Genomic DNA, 24549 nt, shown 5'->3' with positions numbered 1-24549 from the left:
ATTACATGGCGGGGAGGTAAGAAATAAATCACCTGTATTCATATTAAATTACAAACGAGAACGTGATTGCGGATTTTCACGTTCAGTCACTTGGGAAAAAAAAACAAGTGACAGGAAGTTATTGACAGGTTTTAAATGTCAGCTGGGAGGAGAAATAACTTGGGTGAATTAAGTGGAAATGTTACAACCCAAAAGTTTATATAAAGTGATGAAATACAACTTGGGTTATGGTGAGTGTTGTGTTGTCATATGATTTTATTAATTAAGAGGTAATAAGGTTATATATAGGTTTACCGCCACTAGCAACACAACACAACACAACAGAGACAGTAACAACACAATAAACACAACACAACAGAGATAGTAACAACAGCAGACACAGCAACACAACACAGCAACACAGCAACACAATAACATACAACAACTTACACAGAAACACAACGAAAGACACAACAACACAGCAGCATACATTGTAACACATACAGCAACTATCCAACACAATCAACAACACACTCAATAATACAACTTGGTAACACACTCACTAACACACCCATCACCACAACTACACACTCACCAACACAACAACACACTCACCAACACAACACATTCACCACCACAACACTCACCACCACCACAACACTCACCAACAACACACCACCACTCACCACCACCACAACACTCAACACCACACTCGCCACCACCACAACACTCGCCAACAACAACACACCACCAAACTCACCACCACAACACACTCACCACCACTCACCAACACACCAACACTCACCACAACACTCACCACAACTCTCACCAACAACACACTACCACACTCACCACCACTCACCAACACACCAACACACTCACCACCACACACCAACACACTCACCACCACACACCAACACACTCACCACCACACACCAACACACTCACCACCACCACCACCACAACACTCACCAAAATAAACTGAACAAGAGAATCAGGAGTGACACTTACCATTCTAATATGTAAGTTCCAAGTCCTGGGTTCGCTGTGAGTGACGGATATCCTGGTATTATGAGTGACCACCTTCTTATGTAGGCTCAGGATAGTCTGCGTGTCCGCTCTCATCCATCCCACCTGTGAAGGAATGAATACACCTGAGTTAACGTTGTGATTTTACCGTGATATACACATAAATAACACACACACACACACACACACACACACACACACACACACACACACACACACACCAACCCCCCACACTGCCCCACACCACCCCTACACACCACCCCACACCTGCCCAACCCCCACACACCACCCCACACACACCCCCACACACATAAACCCCCACACATACACCCCACATACCCCCCCACACACACACCACCCCACACATACACCACCCCCACATACACCACCCCCACACACACCCCACACACCACCCCACACACACACACCCCCACACACACATACCCCCCACACACACCCCCACACACACATCACCCCCCACACACACACACACACCCACCCCACACACACCACCCCCACACACACACCACACACACCATCCCACACATACACCACCCCACACACTACCCCATGACTGCACTGTAGGGGTGACAGTGGACAACACTTCATCGGACTACTCTATCACTACAAGGGACCCTGGACAGGCTACAGGCATGGATCACGGAGAACAAGGTCACCATCAATCACACCAAAACCGTAGTCATGCACTTCAATACCGCCACCACTCCAGTGCAAGCTCCAGCAGTTACAGTGGGTGCCCATCCTCTCCAGTTAGTGCAGTCTGCCAAACTCCTGGAGGTAACTGTAGACCACAAACTGGACTGGAAGACCCATGTAAACAACACAATCAAGGCAGCCTCGTACCGACTCTACATGCTACGACGAATCAGGTCACTTGGGGCACCCACGCCAGAGCTGAGGACTATCTACAATGCATTTATTCTCCCCAAATTAACGTATGCGTCACCAGCCTGGTCGTCTTTCAACTCAACCCAACAACGTCAGCTAGAGAAGGTACAGAAGAGAGCCTGCAGAATCATGCTCGGCGCAAACTACTCGGGCTACAACAACGCTCTCTCCACCCTGGAAATGCCAGCGCAGACCACTCCAGCTACATCAATGCTCTCTCCACCCTGAAAATGCCATCCCCCAGTGACCTCCACCACCAAGCACTAGCAAGGTTTGGCAGTGGACTACTGCACCGTCCTCGTCATCGCCACCTACTGCCACCTGCAGTTCCCCGCCCACTTCACGCAGTCCGCCACTACAACAAAATTCAGCCCATAAGAGCCAGCACTGATAGTTATAAGAATAGTACCATCCCATCTATTGTTAAAATAATAAACAACTCCTCATTTATGTACTGTACAGCCCTGTAAATGTATTGAACGTATATTATTATGTCTAAATCACATGTAAGTTTGTATATTTTCAGCCACCGGCTGCAACTCTATTAATAAACCGTTTATTATTATTATTATTACACACACACACAACCCCTCACCCCCCCACCCACCCCCACACACACAAGTATATATATATATATATATATATATATTATATATATATATATATATATATATATATATATATATATATATATCAAAATTATTATACACACACACATATATGACAGTATATTAGAACAGTATAGGGAGGGAGAGTCATGTGTATATTTGCTCTTAACCCCAGCCATCACGGAGAGAATATACATGAATGAAGGGAAAGTCATTTTTGTTGTTGCATTTCCATTAATTCCTGTGAGTATGACGTTTACAAGTTAGTCTCTCATCCAGAATTCATGTATGATGTGTTTGACAATTATCTTTAGAGTGTCTTTACCTTTACTATCCATTCGTAACTATGATAACAGTATAGAGGTATTTGTAATTATTTTAATATATACGTAACTTCGTATATGTTGTTGTTATTCTGTTTTTTGTCTTTCTAACTCTTTACATTCTAACAAACAGGTGACCTTGTAAGAGACAGACAGACAGACAGAGAAACTCACATATAAAAAAAAGTTAAATCATCACTAATTTCAAACATGTGGTGTAAAAATAAATTCTTGGCTATATAATTCTGTTAGCCACGGGTCCCTGAACACAGATTACACGATGGGTTTATGAGATGGTAGAAGGAGTGTTGTGTTAATATGTAGCCTTCATTATCTCTATCTATCTATCTATATCTGTGTCTGTCTGTCTGTCTGTCTGTCTATATCTGTCTGTCTGTCTGTCACATAATCTGCTTTTTATTCCTCTTATTTATTTTTTATCTTATTCCAAGTTTTTTTTCCTTTTGTATATCTCCCATCTTTCTCCACATTATTCTCTCTCTCTCCCTTTATTCTCCTTTCTTCATCTACCTTCTTATCATCTTTCTTTTACTCTCTTTCTCATCTCTCTCATCATCCTCTATACACACACACAAAAGAGGAAGAAGAAGAAGAAGAAAAATTACCATCTCTTTTCCTTCTTCATCCATTCATCACATTCTCTCTCTCTCCCTCCCTCTCCTATGCTTTTACTTTCCTTGTGTCTTCTCTTCTTCTCCTCTATTCTATCCATCACTACCCTACTTATCCCTCTTTCTCTCATCTCCCATTCATCTCATTTTTTTCTTTCCTATTACTCTCCCTTTTCTTCTTCTCCCTCATCTCTACTTACTCCTGTTCTATTCTCCTCCATCCCTCTCTTCCTCCTCCTCCTCCTCTTTCTCCTTGTTCTTCAATCGCTCCCTTTTCCCTTTTCCCCTTCCACTCCTGTTATCGCCCTGTTGGTCTCTTTTTCTTCCTTTCTCTCCTACTGCCCCCCATACTTTCCCTTTCCTTCTCTTGTTTTCTCTTTCCTTTAGTCTCCTTTCTTAGCCTTACCTTCCCTCTCCCCCCCTTTCTCCACCTTTATACCTTTCCTCCTCTTCCATCTCCTCGTTTCGTCTCTCTCTTCTCTATTCAACCTCTCCCTTCCTTCCTCTTCCCCTCTCGTCATTCTTCTCTACCCAACCTCTCTCTTTCTTTCTCTTCCTCCTTTCATCTCTTCCTTCCTCTTCTCCTCCTCCACTCCCTATCGTTCCCTTCTTCTCTCCTCCCCATCAGAAATACATCACCAGACAGAAGGAGGAGAAAGAGGGTAGGGAGGTGAGGGAGAATGTAGGCCTGACTGGCTGACTTGGCCGGGGGATGGGATGGTTGGCTGAGTCTAGATTACAGAGTTGAGAGCCATGTTTTGCTGTAATCTTGGCCAACACTGCTGTAATTTTAGTCGACCTGCTGTAATCTTGGTCAACCTCTGATTGTTATTATAGGGACTCAGAACATCCATATGCAAAAGTCTCTCTCAGGATTTTCATTGGGTGGAAATCTCTTGCTGAGGTGTTCGTTATCTAATGAAAATGCAAGACCTAAAGAAGACATGATGCTTTACTTGGTAGATGGGTTAACTCTAGGAATTGTCTCGAGTTAGGAATGTAAAAATAGTGTATATACAGAACACAACAGTGGAAAATAATGGATCTTTGCTGATATTCGATTTTTTCCGGATAATTTATCTTTCCGGATTTTCGATGTTTCGCGGATAGTTGGTCTTTTCCGGATATTCGATCATTTTCTGATAATGGATCTTTGAAGGTAATTCACTTCTTGGGATAGTTATACGTTGTGGATAATCGGTATTTTCTAATAATCAATTTTCCGGCCAATATAATTTCATGGGAAACAGATTTTTATGGGTAATTGATCTTTCTTGATAGTAGACGTGAACGGATAATAGAAACCATGCAGCAATGACCTCGGAACCCGACCCAACCAAACCCGACACGACCCAACCCCACCCCACCCCACCCCACTCCACTCCACCCAACCCAACCCAACCCATCCCATCCCATCCCATCCCATCCCATGTTCCCTCTTTATAAAACCATTGAGAACATAAGGTGGGCGAGAAGACCCACACCCTTCACCCATCTTACAAGAGTCAACAAAGCTCTCATGGGGGTCAAGTCCATCCTTCCTGTTAACTGTGAGGGAAAGAGTAATCAAAAAAATGGAAGAGTGAATCTGCATAACTTTTCCACTTCCCCTTCACTATGAGAGGGGAGACAGAATTAAGATTTTTTTTTCATCATTCCTCTCTGTTCCTTTCTCTGTGATGGAGATGGAATAGGGAGGGAGGGGGGAGGAGAGATTATCAGTTAATATACACTAGAAGGAAAAAAAGGGGGGGTTTATTATTATTTTTTCCTTCTGTCTCCTTCTTTGTGATGGAAAAGAAGGAAGAGACATACTAAAGGCTTCCATCATCTCTCTCTCTCTCTCTCTCTCTCTCTCTCTCTCTCTCTCTCTCTCTCTCTCTCTCTCTCTCTCTCTCTCTCTCTCTCTTCCCTTATTTATCTCCATCGCTCATTTTTCCTCGCTCGGTCTGTCTCTCTCTCTCTCTCTCTTTGTGAAGTAGAGGGAGGAAGAGGAGAGGGAAAAGGAAATAAATAGAAAGAGAAAGACAAGGGAGGGAGGAAAGAGGGAGGGGGAGAAGAGAGGAAGATATAGTGAAAGGACGAAAGAAGAGAAGGGAGTGTGCAAGAGAAAGAGAGATAGTAGAAGGAGGAGAAAGGGAGGGAAAATGAGGAGTGTAAAGGAAAGAGGAGGAGACAGGGAAAGGAGAGACGGAAGGGAATTTGTCCATATGTGACTTGACCTTTTTCAATCTCTGGAACGGGTGTGTGGAGTGAGGAACCAACGTCGATACATCATCTCCTGGTCTCTCTCTCTCTCTCTCTCTCTCTCTCTCTCTCTCTCTCTCTCTCTCTCTCTGACTCGAAACATTAAAAGGTGAAAGAGGAAGGGGAAAACTCCTTTACACACACACACACACACACACACACGAGACAATCCTTGCCTTTCTACCTAAGCAAGAGGGACATCTCATTCAACATCCTTTCCTAATACTTCCTTCCTTCCTTCCTTCCTTCCTTCCTTCCATCCTAATCCTCCCTTCCTTCCTCTCGTGGGTGATGAAATGTGATGAATCCTACCTGGTCAAGATAGTAGTGTGGTCAAGATAGTAGTGTGGTCAAGATAGTAGTGTGGTCAAGATAGTAGTGTGGTCGAGATAGTAGTGTGGTCGATAGAGTAGATAGTAGTGTGGTCGAGATAGTAGTAGATAGTAGTGTGGTCAGAGATAGTAGTGTGTGGTCAAGATAGTAGTAGATAGTAATAGTAGTGTGGTCGAGATAGTAGTGTGGTCAAGATAGTAGTGTGGTCAAGATAGTAGTGTGGTCAGATAGTAGTGTGGTCAAGATAGTAGTGTGGTCGAGATAGTAGTGTGGTCAAGATAGTAGTGTAGTCAAGATAGTAGTGTGGTCAAGATAGTAGTGTGGTCGAGATAGTAGTGTGGTCAAGATAGTAGTGTGGTCAAGATAGTAGTGTGGTCGAGATAGTAGTGTGGTCGAGATAGTAGTGTGGTCAAGATAGTAGTGTGGTCGAGATAGTAGTTCCAGGTGTACAGACAATCTACATAAACAATGCAGGTACACAAACAATGGTAAACACTCAGTCGATTCAAACCAAGGATAACCGAACAAAACCATCAAGGGTTTACCTGTAATTCCAGTTAGGTTAGCAGCCACGATAAAGCAGGTGTCTCAATATAAATATTTGTGTGTTTTATGTGTTTGTGGGTTTCTCTCCTCAAGTGGAAAAACCATAAGAGCTCAATTGTTCATATCCGGTACAAACATTCTTCGTAAAGTGCAAAACTCCCGTAGGAATTTAAAAGTCAAGTCACAATATGAAGTTCAGTGATTCGTAAATATTACTCCTCGGGGTCGGTGGGTTTCATTAATCGTGGATGATTAGCTTTGTGAGAGGTTGTGTTCACTCTTGTTCTTAAAGCATTTCAGCCATTGTTGGGTCTGGGTTTCTAGCGTGTTGTTTACCTAGAATGATTTCGTATCAAAGTCATCAAATATCTTTTGTGTGTGTGTGTGTGTGTGTGTGTGTGTGTGTGTGTGTGTGTGTTTAGAATACTAGACAGCCGTATGATTCTTACTTCAGTGTAGTAATGATGATGTTCGCATTTATTTATATTTCAAACTTACGAAAAGGTTAAGACTGACTTTGAGTTGAGATTTAACTTCTTGTGTACGATGATTTAATTCCTTGTGTACGATAACTTACTTCTTGTGTCTGGTCGTGTGTTGTTAAGAAATATTAGTCACTGAGGTACTTCACTGAGGTACTGTAAATATCCGTAGTCAGGGGTTGGAACCACGGGGCTCAGTGGGTGGCGAGAAGGTCCTCAGCTAAAGGTCGCCACTGGACGTTTTTTTTTTTGTACTTTTTTCTTACTTTAAAAGGTCAAAAAAGATTAGAACTTGTGTTAGAACTTTACAACACACTAAGACACCTTCTACATCAAACTAACAAGACTCCTTTAAGTAGAAATACGTTGTCTATGTATAAAAATGTAATTGACATACTCCCAAGTTATTAGGAATCGAACCCAGAACCAAGAAGGATATTCATACCATTCACCAACCTGTCATAATTAACATCAGTTATCTCTCAGGTTATGGAAGGTATCATTAACAGAGAATACTCACTACTTTATGAATATATTTTAATCCCTAATATACTTTTGGGTCAGAGTCACATTACCATTAAGCTCTCTCTCTCTCACAACTCTTACTTGGTCGTCTGTAAGTTTGGTAAATATTTCCTTATTCAGAAGCTCTCGAGGAAGTGTGTCATCAGGTTTTTCTTTTCCCAAACTTCTTGTGTCTGGTGTTCATTTATTCTCGTGTTCTGGATCTGTTCCTTTCTGTCAGTCACTGTATCTTAGCACTGATAAATGTATCCAACACAGATAATTTCTCCATAAATACTGCAGTGCATCAGGAAGCTTATACTGATAACCTTCTGTTGATAAGAATAAACTATCAGAACTCCCGTGAAGACCACACTACATAATATCACTTTACTCGTTATAAATCGATCTATCTCTAAACTATTGTAAATGCATCTGAGCTTAACTATCTTTTCTATCGACACTTACCCTAAATTGCTTGTCTGGTCTCACCTGTGGGAACTGTAATAGTGAACTAAATACCAATTCCTCTTTATTTTCACCAATGATCAATTTATAAAGTTCAAGTTACCAAGTCATCACCCCTCCCCCCCCCTCTCCTGCCTTTCCTCGTACGCGTCTCGCCTTCAATGCATAACTCAGAGCCATTCACTTGTAGGGTATCCAGTCATCTACTAACATTCTGAGGTGAATACTCTCGCTCACCTACGAGACACAACACAACCTCGGCCTAAGAATAGGTCAACACAGTGACGGAGGAGTTTCTAAGATAAAGAGAGAGAGAGAGAGAGGGATAAGATAGTGGATAGACGAAGAGGAGTGGGAAAGTTAGATAGTTAACGAGAGGGGAAAAAAAAGGAAAAATGGGGAAGTAGAAAGATTAAGAGGGTGAGAAAAATGGATAATAATTTGGTGAAAGGATAAATGTTGCTGTTCTATTCAACCTCATCTCTTTAGCCACACAAACTCCAACTTACAAAACTCTCTAGTCAAGCTCTTTTTTTGTCGTTCAAGCTCTTAATTTCTCTTGTTTGGAATATTATATAAACCAAAATCAAGTCCATTGTAATAATCTATCCCAATAGTTCATCTCTCTATTTTTTCCCGAGGTGAAACGTGAGAAACTGAGAGGTGAAAGAAACACTAATGAGTATTAATTAAGCTTCTATTCCTTTATCTACCCTAACGAGATCTTGGCACTAAGATTGGTTCATAAGGGTGGCACTAAGATTGGTTCATAAGTCGGAATAATATTGATTTATTTACTATTGATAAGTATTTCAAGACAAGAGTTAAGGAACCTTTTAAATCCTAGACTGCAATATATCGTTCGACCAGTACCTTACCGGAGCCAAGTAGATGGTAAGGTTCACGAAACGACGGGACAAGCACTGGGTAACTTGAGATGCAATGTATGACTGCAAGGGCCTGACTACATGATATACCACCTGGAAACACTCGCTTGGTTGCCGATTTGTGTTACGTCAACGAAGGTGTTAACTGAACATTATGTCCCCAGCCCTCAGTAAATATATATTATTATTGTTATTATTATCAGGATTCAGATGTCAAATTAAACGGTGATAAATGATTTAGTTTTAATATTTCAGGCTATAAAACGCTTTTAGTGGGATGAAACAGGATGGGGGGCGGTGTGTGGGTAGGTTCAATCTTTTCTTTGCTAACATTCAACCCGCGCCTCTGTCAGAAGTTCCAGCACAAAGTTATTTTGCAAACAAAACTTTGCTGAGCGCCGGAGTGTTTTTGACTGCAACATGACTCCCTGTCGACGGGGGTCAGAAAACTGCCAGAATATAGGATGAGCTTTTGATTAATACAACTCACACCTTGGACCACGCCGGGGAGAGATGCATAGATAAACTCCATTGCTTCTTTATACGACGTAGAAAAGTTATAAAAAAGTTATAAAATTAACGACATATAAACATTTTCTCGTGTCTTTGTAGAGTAAGAAGTTAATGATAGTATAATGTCTTGGTGACCTTCAATAGCTGAGGTCTTTAACTGTGATTATAGGTCACATTATACACCACAAAGAGATACAGTTATCTTATAGGATTTCTTTAGTGAGATTTGAGAATGGACTCGGGGAAAAACATGGATCAATATCAATTAAATTATGTTCTTTATTAAAAGGTTATTAATTCCCAGACATGTTTGGTGTCCAAGTACTCCAATTTCTGTTCGTGACATAAAACCAACATGTAAATACCACAAATTTTTACCAAGTATCCAAGAACTGTCTGATATCTCATAAGAAAAAAAAGTAAAAGGTATTTATTTTTTTTTTTTTTTTTTTTTTTTTTTTTAGTAACATCTCAAATCCCTCAAAGGCCAGTGTAAGAGTTGGGAGGATTGGGTATTCTTAGCATCATCCTCACTGCTCGACTAAGGCTACATCCAACGTCAAAATAAATAATCTCCTTACTTCTGTTGTCACTCCCACGGCAACAAAATAAAGGAATGCTTTTTTCTTTTACTACTCTTCTTCTTTTTTGTGTAACTTCACTTAGTCCCCAAAAAGTTCCGTTTTTTTTTGTTTCTACCGTTTTGTCTCGTGTAGAGGAGCGTCAGTCACTTGGTTGGAGCATTGAATGGTGTCGTTTGGTACTATAGGTATAAGGTTGTGTTTAGCTCTCTGCTGAATGCTGTCTTGGCGAGGGGCAAGATTGCCTCTGGGAATTGAGAGCCATGTAGTTGATGGTTGTGTATTGATGCTGGGGAAGGGGTGTGTGTGTGTGTGTGTGTGTGTGTGTGTGTGTGTGTGTGTGTGTGTGTGTGTGTGTGTGTGTGTGTGTGTGTGTGTGTGTGTGTGTGTGTGTGTGTGTGTGTGAGACATAGCGAGCCACACTGACCCGCAGCATATTGGTGAATCCCTCAGAATATGTTGCTCTATTTTCATGACCTGGTGGAACATTCTGGTGTAGAACGACCATGACCCAGTTGTACATCACTAGAGATACTGTACCTGCAGGAGGGAGACCAAGGTAGGGGGGGAGGGGGGGTGTTTGAAGAGAACCTTTTATCATGAAGCTCTTCTGTCCACTAACCATCTAACCATCTCCAAAGTTCCTCATGTCAACAACGCATTTGATAGTTACCCTTTTACCGAGTCTCATTTAGTAGGTTCACACCGAGGTCCTCATTCATCAACCATTAATATGTTTGTCTTGATAAATGAGCTGTAGTTCCTTAGCCTTTGTTCCATCACAAATTGTGTTTTAAGATCTAACTCATTTGTTTTTTAATCCCCCATGTGTGTGGTGGGGGGGGGGGGGGTAGTGCTCTCCCTCCTGTGTGTGTTAGGGCTTAGCTAGTATTTCCCTGCTCGTGTTCAACTCGTCATGGTTCTTTCAGTAACTTGGAGCCTCTGTATTAATATTGAATTCAGTCACCGTGTTTCTCATCCATAAGTCAACATTGGTAGGATAAATGTTTAATTACTTTTCTCACTAAACAAAGGGACGTGTTGCTCTTTCCTGTGTAACCGAGTCTTCTAAGGTAGTCAGTCCATCTCATCGTGAATCTTGTGGTGTTTCCTCTGACCAGGCGTTTAATACCTTACACTAACTACTGTACTATATGTTAGGGTCGTTACTGCATGGTTGAGAAGAAGAAAGGTGTCGATGGATTAAGACGGGAGGTGACTGAGAGGAGGTTCAGTGATCTACAGCATAAGGAAGAGAGGGTCATCGTGCAAGAGCTGAGGGACATTAATGGTTGGTAAAAGTCGCCTAAGAGAACATTCCTTGAGATTTAATGAAGGGGTGCCATTTAACCATCAGCTATATATTGAACTAAAAAAATGAAGAGTAGACGAATTAGTTGGGACTTTGAATATTTATGTATTGGAGTCGAGGGAGAGTTACTGGGTAAGGCAGGTGAAGAGGATATTTGTCTGAATTAATAATACATGTTTGTGTAAGGAATCCTGTTTTCTCTGTGAGTATCCAGGTGGAGTAGAGGATGGCGACAGTGTGTGTGTGTGTGTGGGGGGGGGGAGCATCATTTAACTAAACACCAGGAATTTATTTTCCCGCTTGAGCTTGAAGAGGATGTATACTATAGTGTACAAAGTTTTTTCTCCAGTTTTCCCGCTGCGTTTGCTTTGGTTTTGTTCCCAATGAATGTTTTGCTCGCGAGTGAGTTTCCAGTGTTTGTATACTACTCTTGTGTGTACTGTGGCTCTTTGGCACGATGTTTTGAGCCACGGAAGGATGGTACATTTTTGTGAGAGTACAAAAGAGAGCTTATAAGGTATTTCCAGGAATAATAGTTCCGGTTATATATCTATGAAGAAATTATGGAGTCGGTGTCTGGAACAACAACTGAAGGTGTGAGGAACAAAGGTCACGACCCAGCAGCCGGAGGTATTGGAGGTGAAGGGACATCAATGGTGTCCTCGGGATGCGATGAGAACAAAGCCGAGATACTTGCACACACACACACACACGGACACACACACGGACACACACGGACACACACACACACACACACACACACACACACACACACACACACACACACATCAATATACTGAGTTCAGACATGTGGCCGAGTCATGTGAAATTAAGAGTGAACAGACATCAAATAAAAGTTCACCTTCATGTAATATACAAGATACTACCTGGTGATTTATTAACGTCGAGGACAGGAGGAGGAGAAGGAGGAAACCGTGAATGGATTTAGCAAACAGTTATTTCCTCTGTGTGATGGAAACCTGAAGGAGAACCTATAGACCGGGAAATAATGAGACAGAATGATCTTGTTTACGGTTTACGGACGCAACTACTACTACTACGACTACACATCGAAAACAAAGTAATTGGTTATGTTTGAGTGTCAGCTGAAATAATATGGGGAATGAAGGAAGAACACCATACCCAGAAACTACTACTCGTCTGATACCCCCATGTAGTCCTGAACGCCGAGTAGAAGCATTCCTCTGGACGACAATGACCAACACCCTCACCAACACCCTCACCAACACCCTCACCAACACCCTCACCAACACCCTCAAATTTGTTTATAATTCAGGCAACATGGACGCCCCCTCGAAATCTTGAAAGACCCTCCGCCAGCATTTCTCCTAAACTGTTTTTTCCTTTATCTTTCTCACTAATATTCTTTTTTCTCTCCTCCTCCTCCTCCTCCTCCTCCTTCTTCTTCTTGTCATCTTGGTATCCACTGGACGGGTCATCTGATACCAAAGACCAACTATCTGGTATTTACTATTATGTTTCTGGTCTGCTCTGGTCACCAATACTTGAATGGTCCTTTTGTTGTGTTCTGGTTCTCTCAGAGTCACTTTGGTCACATAAGACTGATGCAGAGAACTAACCACCTGGGTTGTTACCACGAAATCATTTCATACCAGTCAACGTGTTTCAATTACCTGGTGCGTCAACATCAACAGATACATCTTTATTCAGAAGATTACTTTCGCCATCCACTTGTCATGATGGATTACGTTGGTGCCCTGAAGAGGATTACTCGTGGTGGGATAACACCGAATAGAGTCAAACGAGAACTGGCCAAAAAAAAAACTCCGTCAACTCTTCCTGTTGATTTTGAGATTCAGTCACTTTCAATAACATCCCCTTAAACCTTCAGATGTATATTAATCTAAAATCTCTCACGAATCACCTACAAATGAGACCAATCAGCAATCGTTCCTTGCCAAAAACATCATTACTGTTGGAAATTTTGGATAAACGTAAAACACTGAACCTTGGACCAACCTCTTGCGAGTCATCTGTCGATTGTCACGCTCATTTACACAAACAAGATGAGTCAGAATTCTCTCTTTACTCTCCAAGAAGGTAAGAACTTGTATGGTCGCTAATCGTGCTCGAGGATGTGTGAAAACTTAAGCCTATAAACAAGCTTTAACTTTTCTCCCTCAAGTTAGAGTATCAGTAACAATGTATTTCTCTCTCATTTGATACTTAAGAAATTTATGAGTCATGTCAGGAATAGGGGTATGTCTCTCAGCTGACACTCTAAAAGTTTAAAGGTATCAGCAACTATCTCTCGGCTGACAGTTCTGAATTTTAAGAGTATCGGTCATAATAGGCCGAGGTGTGTGTGTGTGTGATTGTGTGTATAGACAACATCTGAGGACCCGCTGTGGTCATCAAGCGAAGACTAGAGGTGAGCTTCAAACGCATAGTTCCCTTTAACTCTATCACCCGAACTAAACATTCATAACATTGCTCGCGGGTCACTGGTTTGCAAGTTGAACGTTTAAACATTCAAACTCCCTCCTCACCCTCCCTACCTCCCCTAAACACAATTGGAGAAATACCTACAGTGTGGAGGAGGAGGAGGAGGAGAGAAAGACTAGGAAGGATAGAGGAGATAGAGGGTGTTGGGATAAATAGTAATAAGAGAAAGGAAGATAAAGATTGATAAAATAAAAGACAGAAAGAAGGAGAGAGATATTTAAAGAGAGAAAGAGATGGGGAAAATAAGGGATGAGAAAGGTGGTCAGATAGACGTAGATAGAAACAGACATAACAGAAATAGAGTAAAAGGGACTGTAAAGGATAGACAATAAAAGGGGGGAGGGAATAAACTGAGAATAAAAATACATAAAGACAGACAGATGTGTGTGTGGATAGAGAGAAACAGAGAAAGACAGACAGATGGATAGACAAGATGTACGTACATTTGAAGGATAGATACAGACAGACACACGCTCCTCAAAGACCTCTTCCTCCTCCTCCTCCTCCTCTTCCTCCTCCTCTTCCTCCTCCTCCTCCTCCTCCCAGAACACGGTGGTCAACTTGGCGTAGCGTGTGTGAGCTTGGCTGGCATAACTTCTCTAGATCAACAGGAATTTCGTCAGCGCGACGGAATCCAACAGATCATGGCTGTTGTTGATCTTGCGGGAGGCGAGGACGCGACCCGTGTTTATCTTAGGTCAGTGTTTAGCCACCAAATAGACCAGGTTCCGCTGTGAGGGGTGAGGGAAGAGGGGTGAGGGGGGTGAGGGAGAGACCAAGAGGGGAGTAGGTTGTAAGGGAAGATTGACTGAAAGAATGATAGGGGAGGAGAGAGAAAAGATAAGGTTTGAGTGAGAGAAAGATGGAAGAGAGACCAGATAGGAAGAATGAGAAGAGAGGACTTAAAAATGTATAAAAGAAAGGATAAGGAAGATAAAAGAGAGGAGAAACAAAGATAATGGAAGAGTCACAGAGAAGATGGAAGAAAGAATGAGAGAGAGAGTGGAAAGAGAGGAAAGAGGAGGTTGCTAATGGAGAGAGAGATAAACAAAGAGTGAGAGAGAAAGAGAGAGAGAGAGAGTGTGGTGGGGATTGGTGATGCAGAGAGAGAGAGAGAGAGAGAGAGAGAGAGAGAGAGAGAGAGAGTGTGTAATAAAAGGGCAAAGACAGACACCAAGAAAGACGTCTCAATTATGAAAGAAGTTTTGCTGGGCTAGAGAAAAGAAGACTGAAACTTAAAGATAGAAATAGAATCAGAAAATGAAAGTTGAGAAAGAATGAAAATAAGAAATCTTTGTTTTATAAAATTTTCTGTTTCTTCTCTTCTTTGATCCACTCTGAAGATAATCCTTACTTTACTTACTTAACTCACTTTCTTATTTACTTACTTAACTCACTTTCTTATTTACTTAACTCACTTCATCCAAGAAACAGATAAACTCTATCCAAGATCAAAACACGAGACACACTGGAGGGTAGAATTGACCTGACGTGAAAAGTTTTAAATAATTAAAATCTTGAGGAACTTTAGCTTCAAATACAAGAACTTCTCAAGTGATTTAATTCAATATGTGTCTCCAAGATGGTGAAAAATTAAACCAAACTACCTATTTATTTTGTCTTATTAGTTTATTCACGTATATATATAAAAATACACAATGTAGATATGGATAACAGGATAAAAAATGAATAAAAATAGAATAATAGAGAAAGATAAATTCAAATAGAGACATATCTATCTAACGTCTCTTTAACTATAACACAGAAGAGATTAATATTTATTTTCCAACACGAATCTAAGTTATGAATAGCTTATGAATCTCATTTTGAACTAAAAGTCTTTCCTTGGTGGTTAAATCTTTGAGAACGATGGCTTAACCCTTTGAGGACGATGGCTTAACCCTTTGAGGACGATGGCTTAACCCTTTGAGGACGATGACTTAACCCTTTGAGGACGATGGCTTAACCCTTTGAGGACGATGGCTTAACTTTTAGGATTCTTTTATTCATACGACACCAATTCTTAATCCCTTGTGTACGGGGTCCTCTCTGAGCTGATTAAAATCGCCTGGTGTTAGATAAATAAAAATTTTAAGCCCCCGTAGTGAAGGGGTTAGTTATGTCTTGTCTGTAGTTATATCTTGTCTGTGTCAGTTATGTCTTGTCTGTGGTTATGTCTTGCCCGTGTCAGTCAGGTGTTGAGTGAGTGGCTTAATACAGGTACTCCCAGGTCTTAAAGCCACACAGAGACCCACTAAGCCTGGCACAAGTTCCTCCTGTTCGGTAACGTCTGCCTCACTGCACCAGTCAAGGGGAACAAGGGGACAATATCCTTACCTCAACATCACTCATAAAGCTAAAAATAATTATCAAAAAGAGGATAAAATCGTCCGACTTCTATCCCTCGTGATCAAAGAATCAGTTTCTAGCAAGACTTAACATCTCCCTCAAAGCTGTTCCAAGATTAAGGCTTCCGTCAGCTAAAAGATGGAAGCAACACCGTCGCTGCCATCAGGTTAATCACCAGCGATGATACACTTGTTGCCACAGCCAAGGTCTCTGACGCACGTATACAGCCAGAGCTCCGAGGGACGCCAGTGATCTCTCCGTCAACACTACCAACACGAACTGTTAATCCTTCAGGAGACAGAGGTATATAAAGCAGCCTTGACTTCCCCTCCTCGTTTCACAGGTATTGTTTCACTTAAATGATGCTCTATGACTCCTGGCCTAATTCACCTGGTTGGCAATAATTCGAAGTCAGTAACGCCCGTATTATTAAACAACATCTTCCCTTGAAGAGGGTCGTCGTGTTTCAACCCGAGTTTTAAACTAAATGAGTCCTGAGGGACACCGCAGTACAGTACTTAACGGGGCGGTGTGGCGGTAAAATGAACTAATTTCAATATTATAAATTAATTTTATTGGAATTAGTTAATTTTACCGCTAGTACTGTACTGCGGTGTCCCTCAGGACTCATTTAATTTAAAACTCGGGTTGAAACACGACGACCCTCTTCAAGGGAAGATGTTGTTTAATAATACGGGCGTAAGTCTCTCTTTTTCTATGTGTCCGTATGTATGTATGTATTTATTTGGAAAGGATTGTGATGGAATCAGACTCGTCATCATTGGCAACACTCTTCGTGGCTTTGTTGACCTGACAACAGTGTGGACAGCAGCTCCTCAGCTCGCTGCTCCTCACACACTGCCGCCGCCGGCACAATTCATAAATATGAATGCTCCAGCTTACAGGTTCCTTGCTACACCAGAGCTTCATCTCCGGAATATGAGCTGCTTTCTTGACTCTCGCGCTACCTCCTACATCCTGAAGGAAATCCACAACATGATCGTTCAAACTTTCAAGGACCAGAAGACGCAAATTGACTCGCAGAACTCTTTATTATCATCAACGGAAGGTGTAAATCAAACAGCCTGATCACGTTTTGTAAGTCTCTTGTCCGTCGTTTCATTTGTGGTCAACAGGAATCTAAACTGGTGGGGACATTAAATTATCTTTGCTGAAGGCGTGAGCAAGGTGATCCCTCTCCCCCCTCCGGTTCTCCTATTGACCAAGATAGGTGTGTTTATTTAACTTAATATGTTGCTTTTCCTCTCTGGCTCTCTCACAGGTGTTGTAGACTCCTCACTACATGACATCTATCAGAAAAAAGACATAAACAGATCCTTTGACTGTCTCGCCGGGCCTTTGGGATTGTCTTTTGTAGGACTAATTCGCTTTAAACTATAAAGTAGTCCCAGCTTTATTAAGGTTCCTGGTGTACATGTGGTCTTTCTGCTATAAATGTGCCGAGGCAGGACCTGTGCAGGAGGCAGGACCTGTGCAGGAGGCAGGACCTGTGCAGGAGGCAGGACCTGTGCCGAGGCAGGACCTGTGCAGGCGGCAGGACCTGGGTTGAGTATTAAGTTATTAACGTCCAGGTGTGAGAGAAAAGTTTGGTGATGTCCGTTTGCCTGTCTGTCTCACCATCAGAACTCAATATTTACCGTTATCAGGAAGTTCAAACTTTTGAGTGGCACTGATTGACACACGCTGCCAGAGCCAGGTCAGGTCAAGGGTGTTATTTATGACAGCTTCTCTTCACCTGTGTAGTTTCATCAGGAGAGTTCAATAGAAGATTTTCCTCAACGCTCTCAAAAGCAATATATTTTTATTTGTAGGTTCTAGATTATATAGAAGTAGACGTGATCACGGTGCACACGAGCGGGTGTGTTAAAGAAGCCCAGCCAATGATGTACTCCCCCCACAGTGGACTAAATAACCCCCGTGTCACTTAGAGTCACCCAAGGGAGAGTTTGATGCCTCGGCGCTCTGGCTTTAGAAGTATTCGCATGTGAAGGAGGCCGAAGTGTTATTAATTCTATACACCAACAAACATTCTCATTCCCCTCATTTTATCATTCCTTTGAAGTTTACTCACCTTTGAATGACATTATGTTTGTTCATGAAAGGTAAGATAGAACGATATGCCGTAGAAAATGAGTTAAATTTTCAAACGAGAAGAAGTATTATAACCATTTCTCTTGCCAGACGTTGAATATATATTAAGTTCAGTGAGGTGAGGAACGCGCTACTCCAGATTTACCAAAAGCAAGGGTTTCCACTCTCAAACTGCTCCTTCGGGGGACTTCTTGGGATAGGAAATCGGGTAGGTAACCGTCTGCAGGCGTCGTGTTGATCATGAGTGATGCCTCCAGCAACTACCATGAGTAAAACCTGGAATTATCTGTTGTATTGATACGTCGAGGAGGAGCTGGTGGTGGTACTGAGATCATCCTCACAGTGCCTCTCACTACACCCAATAGTCTCTTGTTATGTGGACAGTATTTGAGATTCGAGTTCAAAAGAGCTGTTTATATATTAAGTAGCAAGACTCATCAAGTTCGTCATTTCTTCCACTGTGTGTGTGTGTGTGTGTGTGTGTGTGTGTGTGTGTGTGTGTGTGTGTGTGTGTGTGTGTGTGTGTGTGTGTGTGCAAGCGCCCCCTCACTACAAACCAAGAGGACCTGTGGTTGTGTTTCACCATCAACCCTGACTCTCCCTCACTAGCTGGCCTGGACAACACCCTCACACTGCTCGCTATTTGCTCAGCGCCGCCAAAATTTCGGTCTGGGTAACAAGAGTGTCCTTCACTGCATATTTGATGACAGTTGCTCCCCTTGCGCTGGGTGGCCGTGTCAACAACGAGGCGGTGCATGTCACGGGTTAAGGTCTGGTCCCTCCTTTCCACTGCTGCCTCCTCCCTCCCACTGCTGCCCCCTCCCTCCCACTGCTGTTCCCTCCCTCCCACTGCTGCCCCCTCCCTCCCACTGCTGTTCCCTCCCTCCCACTGCTGCCCCCTCCCTCCCACTGCTGTTCCCTCCCTCCCACTGCTGCCCCCTCCCTCCCACTGCTGTCCCCTCCCTCCTATACTCTCTCTTTCCCGACCCTTCCTCTTCCTTTTCTTCACCCTCCCCTCCCTCACACCCCTTCTCTCCACATCCTCCCTCGTTCTGTCCCTTACCTTCCCCACTACATCTCTCTCCTCCATCACACCTGTTTCTCCCCCCCCTTCTCTCCCTTCCCTAATACTTCCTCCCTCTATCTTCCATCACACCTCCTCTTTACTCCTGCCAAACTACCATTCCTCTTACTTTCTTCTTCCCTCTCTGCTCCACCTCTCTCCCTCTTCCTTCAAGCTCAGGTATCAACCAGATCAGCTTAAGGTACAGTAGACAGACTGGCATGGAAGGCTAAATAAGGAGAGAGAGAGATAGAACGAGAGAACTACACTACAATCAACCGTCTTTACACTTCCTATCAGTAAAATTAGATATCTATTCCACAGCTGTAGAGGAGACCCCATTCAGTGGCCGACCTGCAAGACTCGAACCGGCATTCATTGGATCAAGAAACGAGTGCTTTATCCACTCGACCACCAAGTTGTTATCTCATGGAATAATCTACCAGAGAATTGTGTGACAAGACCACGTGTGTGTGTGTGTGTGTGTGTACTCTCTTAGACTCAAGATAGGCTGGCACTGGCACAGAGTCAGGTATGTACATTCAGGAGTCTGTATATGAGAACCTGATGAACAAAGTGATGAATCCTTAAAAAAAAAGTTAAAAGTAATATAATAAATGAATAATTAAGTCGCAATAAGTAAAAATTAGTAGTGAATAAGTAAGTAATAAGATAGTAGATAAGTAAGTAAGTTAACGCCGTGAACCTCTTAGTGTACTGGTCCTGGTACAGTACATAACATTGCTCACCATCTTCAGGATACAATAATACTTTTATTAACGTTGTCAATAACTGTGTTACCTATCAGGGTTTTTTTATGATTGATATCGATATTTTCTTTCTTTCCCCCTTAAGATATATTTCTAATTTATTTTATTTCTTTGTTTTATTTTCAAAGTAATAAAAACCCAAAAAATTTTCCTCATGATGTAAATTTCTTAACTTAACGTATTTTTTAAATGAAGAATGACCCTAAAACGTCTATTTTTTATTTATCTCTCTATCTAGATTTTTAAAATAAACATAACTTGAGACGAAAAAAAATTCGCCCTTTTGTAAATATGAAAAAAAAAAAAAATTAAAGTAAAAAAAAAATACGATTTATTTTTTCTCGTGAATTATATCTTAAGAATATTTACGTTATCTGATTTTATTGTAAGTTCTAATGTAGGTTTATTTTCCCTGTTGTATATTTCTTAAACCTTTTTTCTCTCTCTTCCTCTTTCTCGTCATTTTTAAGTGTTATCTCTGTTATTGTACTTTTTAAATACTTTTTCTTAATTTTCGTACTTTTTCATCCGTATTTTTCCAACTTTCGTAATTGTTAATCCGTATTTTCCTAATTATTGATAATCTGAATCTTTTTTTTTTGTTCTTATTTCTCCAGTTTTAATCCCTACTTTTTTTTATCTTTGCCCCAAGAGGAGGTAAATATATCCAACCGAAAATTTTCTTCTCTATGATTTACAGATTAAAGATTTGAAAAAGTATATTTTTCCAGCAATTTTCACTTTAATAAAACTAAATAATTATTCCGCGTCCATTACAAATTAAGGGGAAAAAACACAAATACTTTCCCCTTCGTGATTTACCGATAGAAAACTCTTATAAAAAAAATCCCCTGTGATTTCTAAAACAAAATAAACCGCAAATATTTTTCCCGCGTGATTTAAGAATAAAAAACCCGCCAACATATTTCCCGCGTGATTTCAGAATTACATAGAAACGTACACAAATTAACTTCAAAGGGAAAAAAAAAAACCCGCGGTATGCCAAAGACTCTCTCCCACCTCCAAGAATTGACGCCACTCACAGAGAAAATCAAAGACCCCCTTTAAAGAGAAGCAGAAATATATTAGAGTTTTAAAATTGAGAAAGAACTTTGGAGTGTTGGAGTAATATGAGAATCTGACAAGTGTTTGGAATCATTGGTATGGAATTCTCGGTGTTAAAGATGTAGTAGTGTAATGGTGGACAGCTGCCCCCCTCCCCCCAGCCTCCTCCAGGTGTTGACATGTTTGGTTAACGTTTACTACAGCACTGTTTCTGTCTGTCTGTCTCAATTTATAATAACATTTCTATACATATAGGATCTACCCTTTAGATTTTCAGTATAAATACATATACATTTACACGAATCATCTTTTATATAACTCATCTTTTACTCTTTTCAGGCTATGGTGAGTGACTTGGCTCTGAATGGCAGCAGAGGATGAGTAACAAGAGTGGTCAGTTACTCACCTTATATCCAGGATGAGTAACAAGAGTGATCAGTTACTCACCTCATATCCAGGATGAGTAACAAGAGTGGTCAATTACTCGCCTCATATCCAGGATGAGTAACAAGAGTGATCAGTTACTCACCTCATATCCAGGATGAGTAACAAGAGTGATCAGTTACTCACCTCATATCCAGGATGAGTAACAAGAGTGGTAAGTAACTCACCTTATATTCACCCAGGTTGTCCACTATGCAAGAGAGGATGGCTTCCCTCCCGAGCGGTACCGTTACGTTGTTTATCTCGTCGCCAAAGTCTGGTTCAGGCTCCATGGTGCCCACTTCGTTGAGGCGAGCTGCCGAGCGGGGGGAAGAAAAGGAAGGAAAAATTACACACGTTGTTATGGTTTCGAGGAGAGAAAGTGATGTGTTTAATTATTCTAGAGTTAAGTGGTTATGATAATGTGGAAAACAGTTCATCCCCTCCCCCCACACACAGAAGTACATATTTACATTATCTAATAAAAAATGTATATACTTTACACATTTCATTACCATACCCATCCGAGTCTTAGTTAAAAATTGTCAATGCTGGGTAAATCCACCTTCATGTTTTTCAATAGTTCACACACCTGTATATTAAAATTAAGAGAATAATTGACTCTATACCTTGATTTAGACATGGATAGGAATATATACAAAGGAGTACTAAGGTTAATTAATTACAGGTAATAGTATAATTAGCCTTTATATTCTCTTCATCATTAATGTGTCTTACAGTTGCCTTATTCATTATTTCGTCATTATAAGTGAATGAGGAATACGATATCTTTCTTTAGTTGTCAATGAATCACTTGAGACTGTTTTATTTTTCTCTTCCCAAAGGTTCATCTAACTCTCTTCTCTCTCCTGTCCACCAATCGGAGTTCTCGTTTGATACTTAATCCTTTAGAGGGCAAAGTATCCCTCAAGCATTTTATTCTGGCAAAAATATCCCTCCTTCTCCCAGTATCTTCCTTCCTTCCTTCCTTCCTTCCTTCCTCAGCAACTCAGTATTCATCACACCCAACGCTGGTCATGTCACAATTCTTAACTCCTTAGCGGTTCATACACTTCTCTCTCTCTCTCTCTCTCTCTCTCTCTCTCTCTCTCTCTCTCTCTCTCTCTCTCTCTCTCTCTCCCTCTCTTATGGGTTTTTTGTTTCTCCCTTATCTCTACTTACCCCGTACTACATGCACCCCTGACTACATAAGATAAACCTCTTTGCCAGTAATAGTAAGATGATTATCTGAGTAACCCCCGGCCCTCTGTCATACCTGTCTTTAGCATTACCTGGTCATATTCTATTCCTTCGTGTGTCAATTTCTAGCCACTCAAAGTATTATTAACTGATGGGATTGATAAATAGAAACAAAGGAGAATAAGAAGGAAAAAGAGTAGAGTAGAGAGAAAAAGAAGAGAAGAAGAAAGAAGAAGAGAAGAATAAGAAATAAACACACACACACACACACACATACAGTCAGATCTTGGTATCACTTACAGCCACACAAGGTAAAAGGGTCACACGTAAAGAGGAGTCAGTACCTTTACCTGTCAAAAGTCTGACATATTATCGTGGACAGGTGAATTAAGGATAAGTTACAGGGATGTTTCGACGACTCAGAGTTAAGGAATTAGTTATAGAATTGACGTTTAGGGTGAAGGAGGAGGGGAGAAAGAAGGAAGTGGAGGGGAGAGAAAAGAGGAGAAGGAGAGAGAAGGAAGAGGAGAGAAAGAAGGAAGAGGAGTGAAAGACTGGGTCAGGGTTTAAGAGGGAAATATTATGGTGGATGAAGGAAATTTATGGAGAGAGAGAGAGAAGATAAAGGGTGTAGGAGGGAGAAGGATTGTGGGGAGTAGGAGAGGGAGGAGTAGGAAGGGAAGGAACGAAGGAAGTAGAAAAAAGGTTAACACAACACAACACGGCGTAAAAGTACCACGAAAAGGTCTTCAATTATTAGGTTAGGAGATCTGAACTTTCAATGTTATGGTAAGTAATATATTTTTGAAGGTTTATTACCGAGTTTATTTGACCAGTGTTCAGATGTGACTCTATCCTCGTCTGATCCCGGTAACGACTATATCATCTTGCTTGGCTTATTGTGCTGGCCATACCGGTACCTCTTGTTGTCCTGGCCATACCGGTACCTCTTGTTGTCCTGGCCATACCGGTACCTCTTGTTGTCCTGGCCATACCGGTACCTCTTGCTGTGCTGGCCATACCGGTACCTCTTGTTGTCCTGGCCATACCGGTACCTCTTGTTGTCCTGGCCATACCGGTACCTCTTGTTGTGCTGGCCATACCGGTACCTCTTGCTGTGCTGGCTATACCGGTACCTTTTATCACAAAATTCGCCAGTCCTGCTAATACCATTACTGCCAAGTCTTTGTGAGTTTCCCAGTTATTCTTACGGGTCAGAGTTCATTATTTCTCACTTGTATATTTTTAATAACTGCAGTAGATGGTCCAAAGGTCGCAGTCTATTGTCTTTATCTCGCTGCCTCGTTGGACAATCGGTTTAATTTATTGTGTTTCTTAATTTCAACAAGGGACGGAATCCACACCAATGCAGTACGTAGGTTGTTATCCTTGATAGCTTTCATACCTCTTTTGATTTCACATCACACGTTGGGCATATCGAGGTTGATGGCCGGCCCGGCAAATTACTTTTAGACTTACAAAATATCACAAATATCACACATCATCTCCGTTTTCTTTTAGTTAATTCGAATTATTTTTTATGGTGATAATCTTGTTATTTTTTTATTTTCTGCTTAATAATGATTATAAATTCATCGTTTTTCATTATATCAAAGGTGTCCTGAAAGCCGAACGGTGTTAGAATTACGAGCTTAATAATTAGCTTCATACCGTTGGTTATGGTGTGAGGTCGCCGTTTTTCTGTTCTGACAGGTGGGGGTGACGCT

General features: G+C 41.5%; 1 protein-coding gene across 1 annotated transcript in view; it reads right to left on the bottom strand.

Moving 5' to 3' along the window:
• The window catches only part of LOC121871080 (lachesin-like), a 49324-nt gene extending 27360 nt beyond the window's left edge, over positions 1-21964 (bottom strand). The window contains exons 1-2 of the mRNA XM_042373203.1: positions 21811-21964; positions 991-1113 (exon numbers count right to left, since the gene is read on the bottom strand). Of these exons, the coding sequence (XP_042229137.1) occupies positions 991-1113; positions 21811-21915 (228 nt within the window). The 5' untranslated portion in view covers positions 21916-21964. The remainder of the gene's footprint in view (positions 1-990; positions 1114-21810) is intronic.
• Between the last annotated feature and the right edge of the window lie 2585 nt (positions 21965-24549).

This window comes from Homarus americanus, unplaced genomic scaffold (assembly GCF_018991925.1).
Source record: "Homarus americanus isolate GMGI-L3 unplaced genomic scaffold, GMGI_Hamer_2.0 scaffold52512, whole genome shotgun sequence".
Taxonomy (NCBI): domain Eukaryota; kingdom Metazoa; phylum Arthropoda; class Malacostraca; order Decapoda; family Nephropidae; genus Homarus; species Homarus americanus.
The sequence above is the reverse complement of the archived record's forward strand: the minus strand, read 5'-3'. Positions and strand labels throughout refer to the sequence as shown.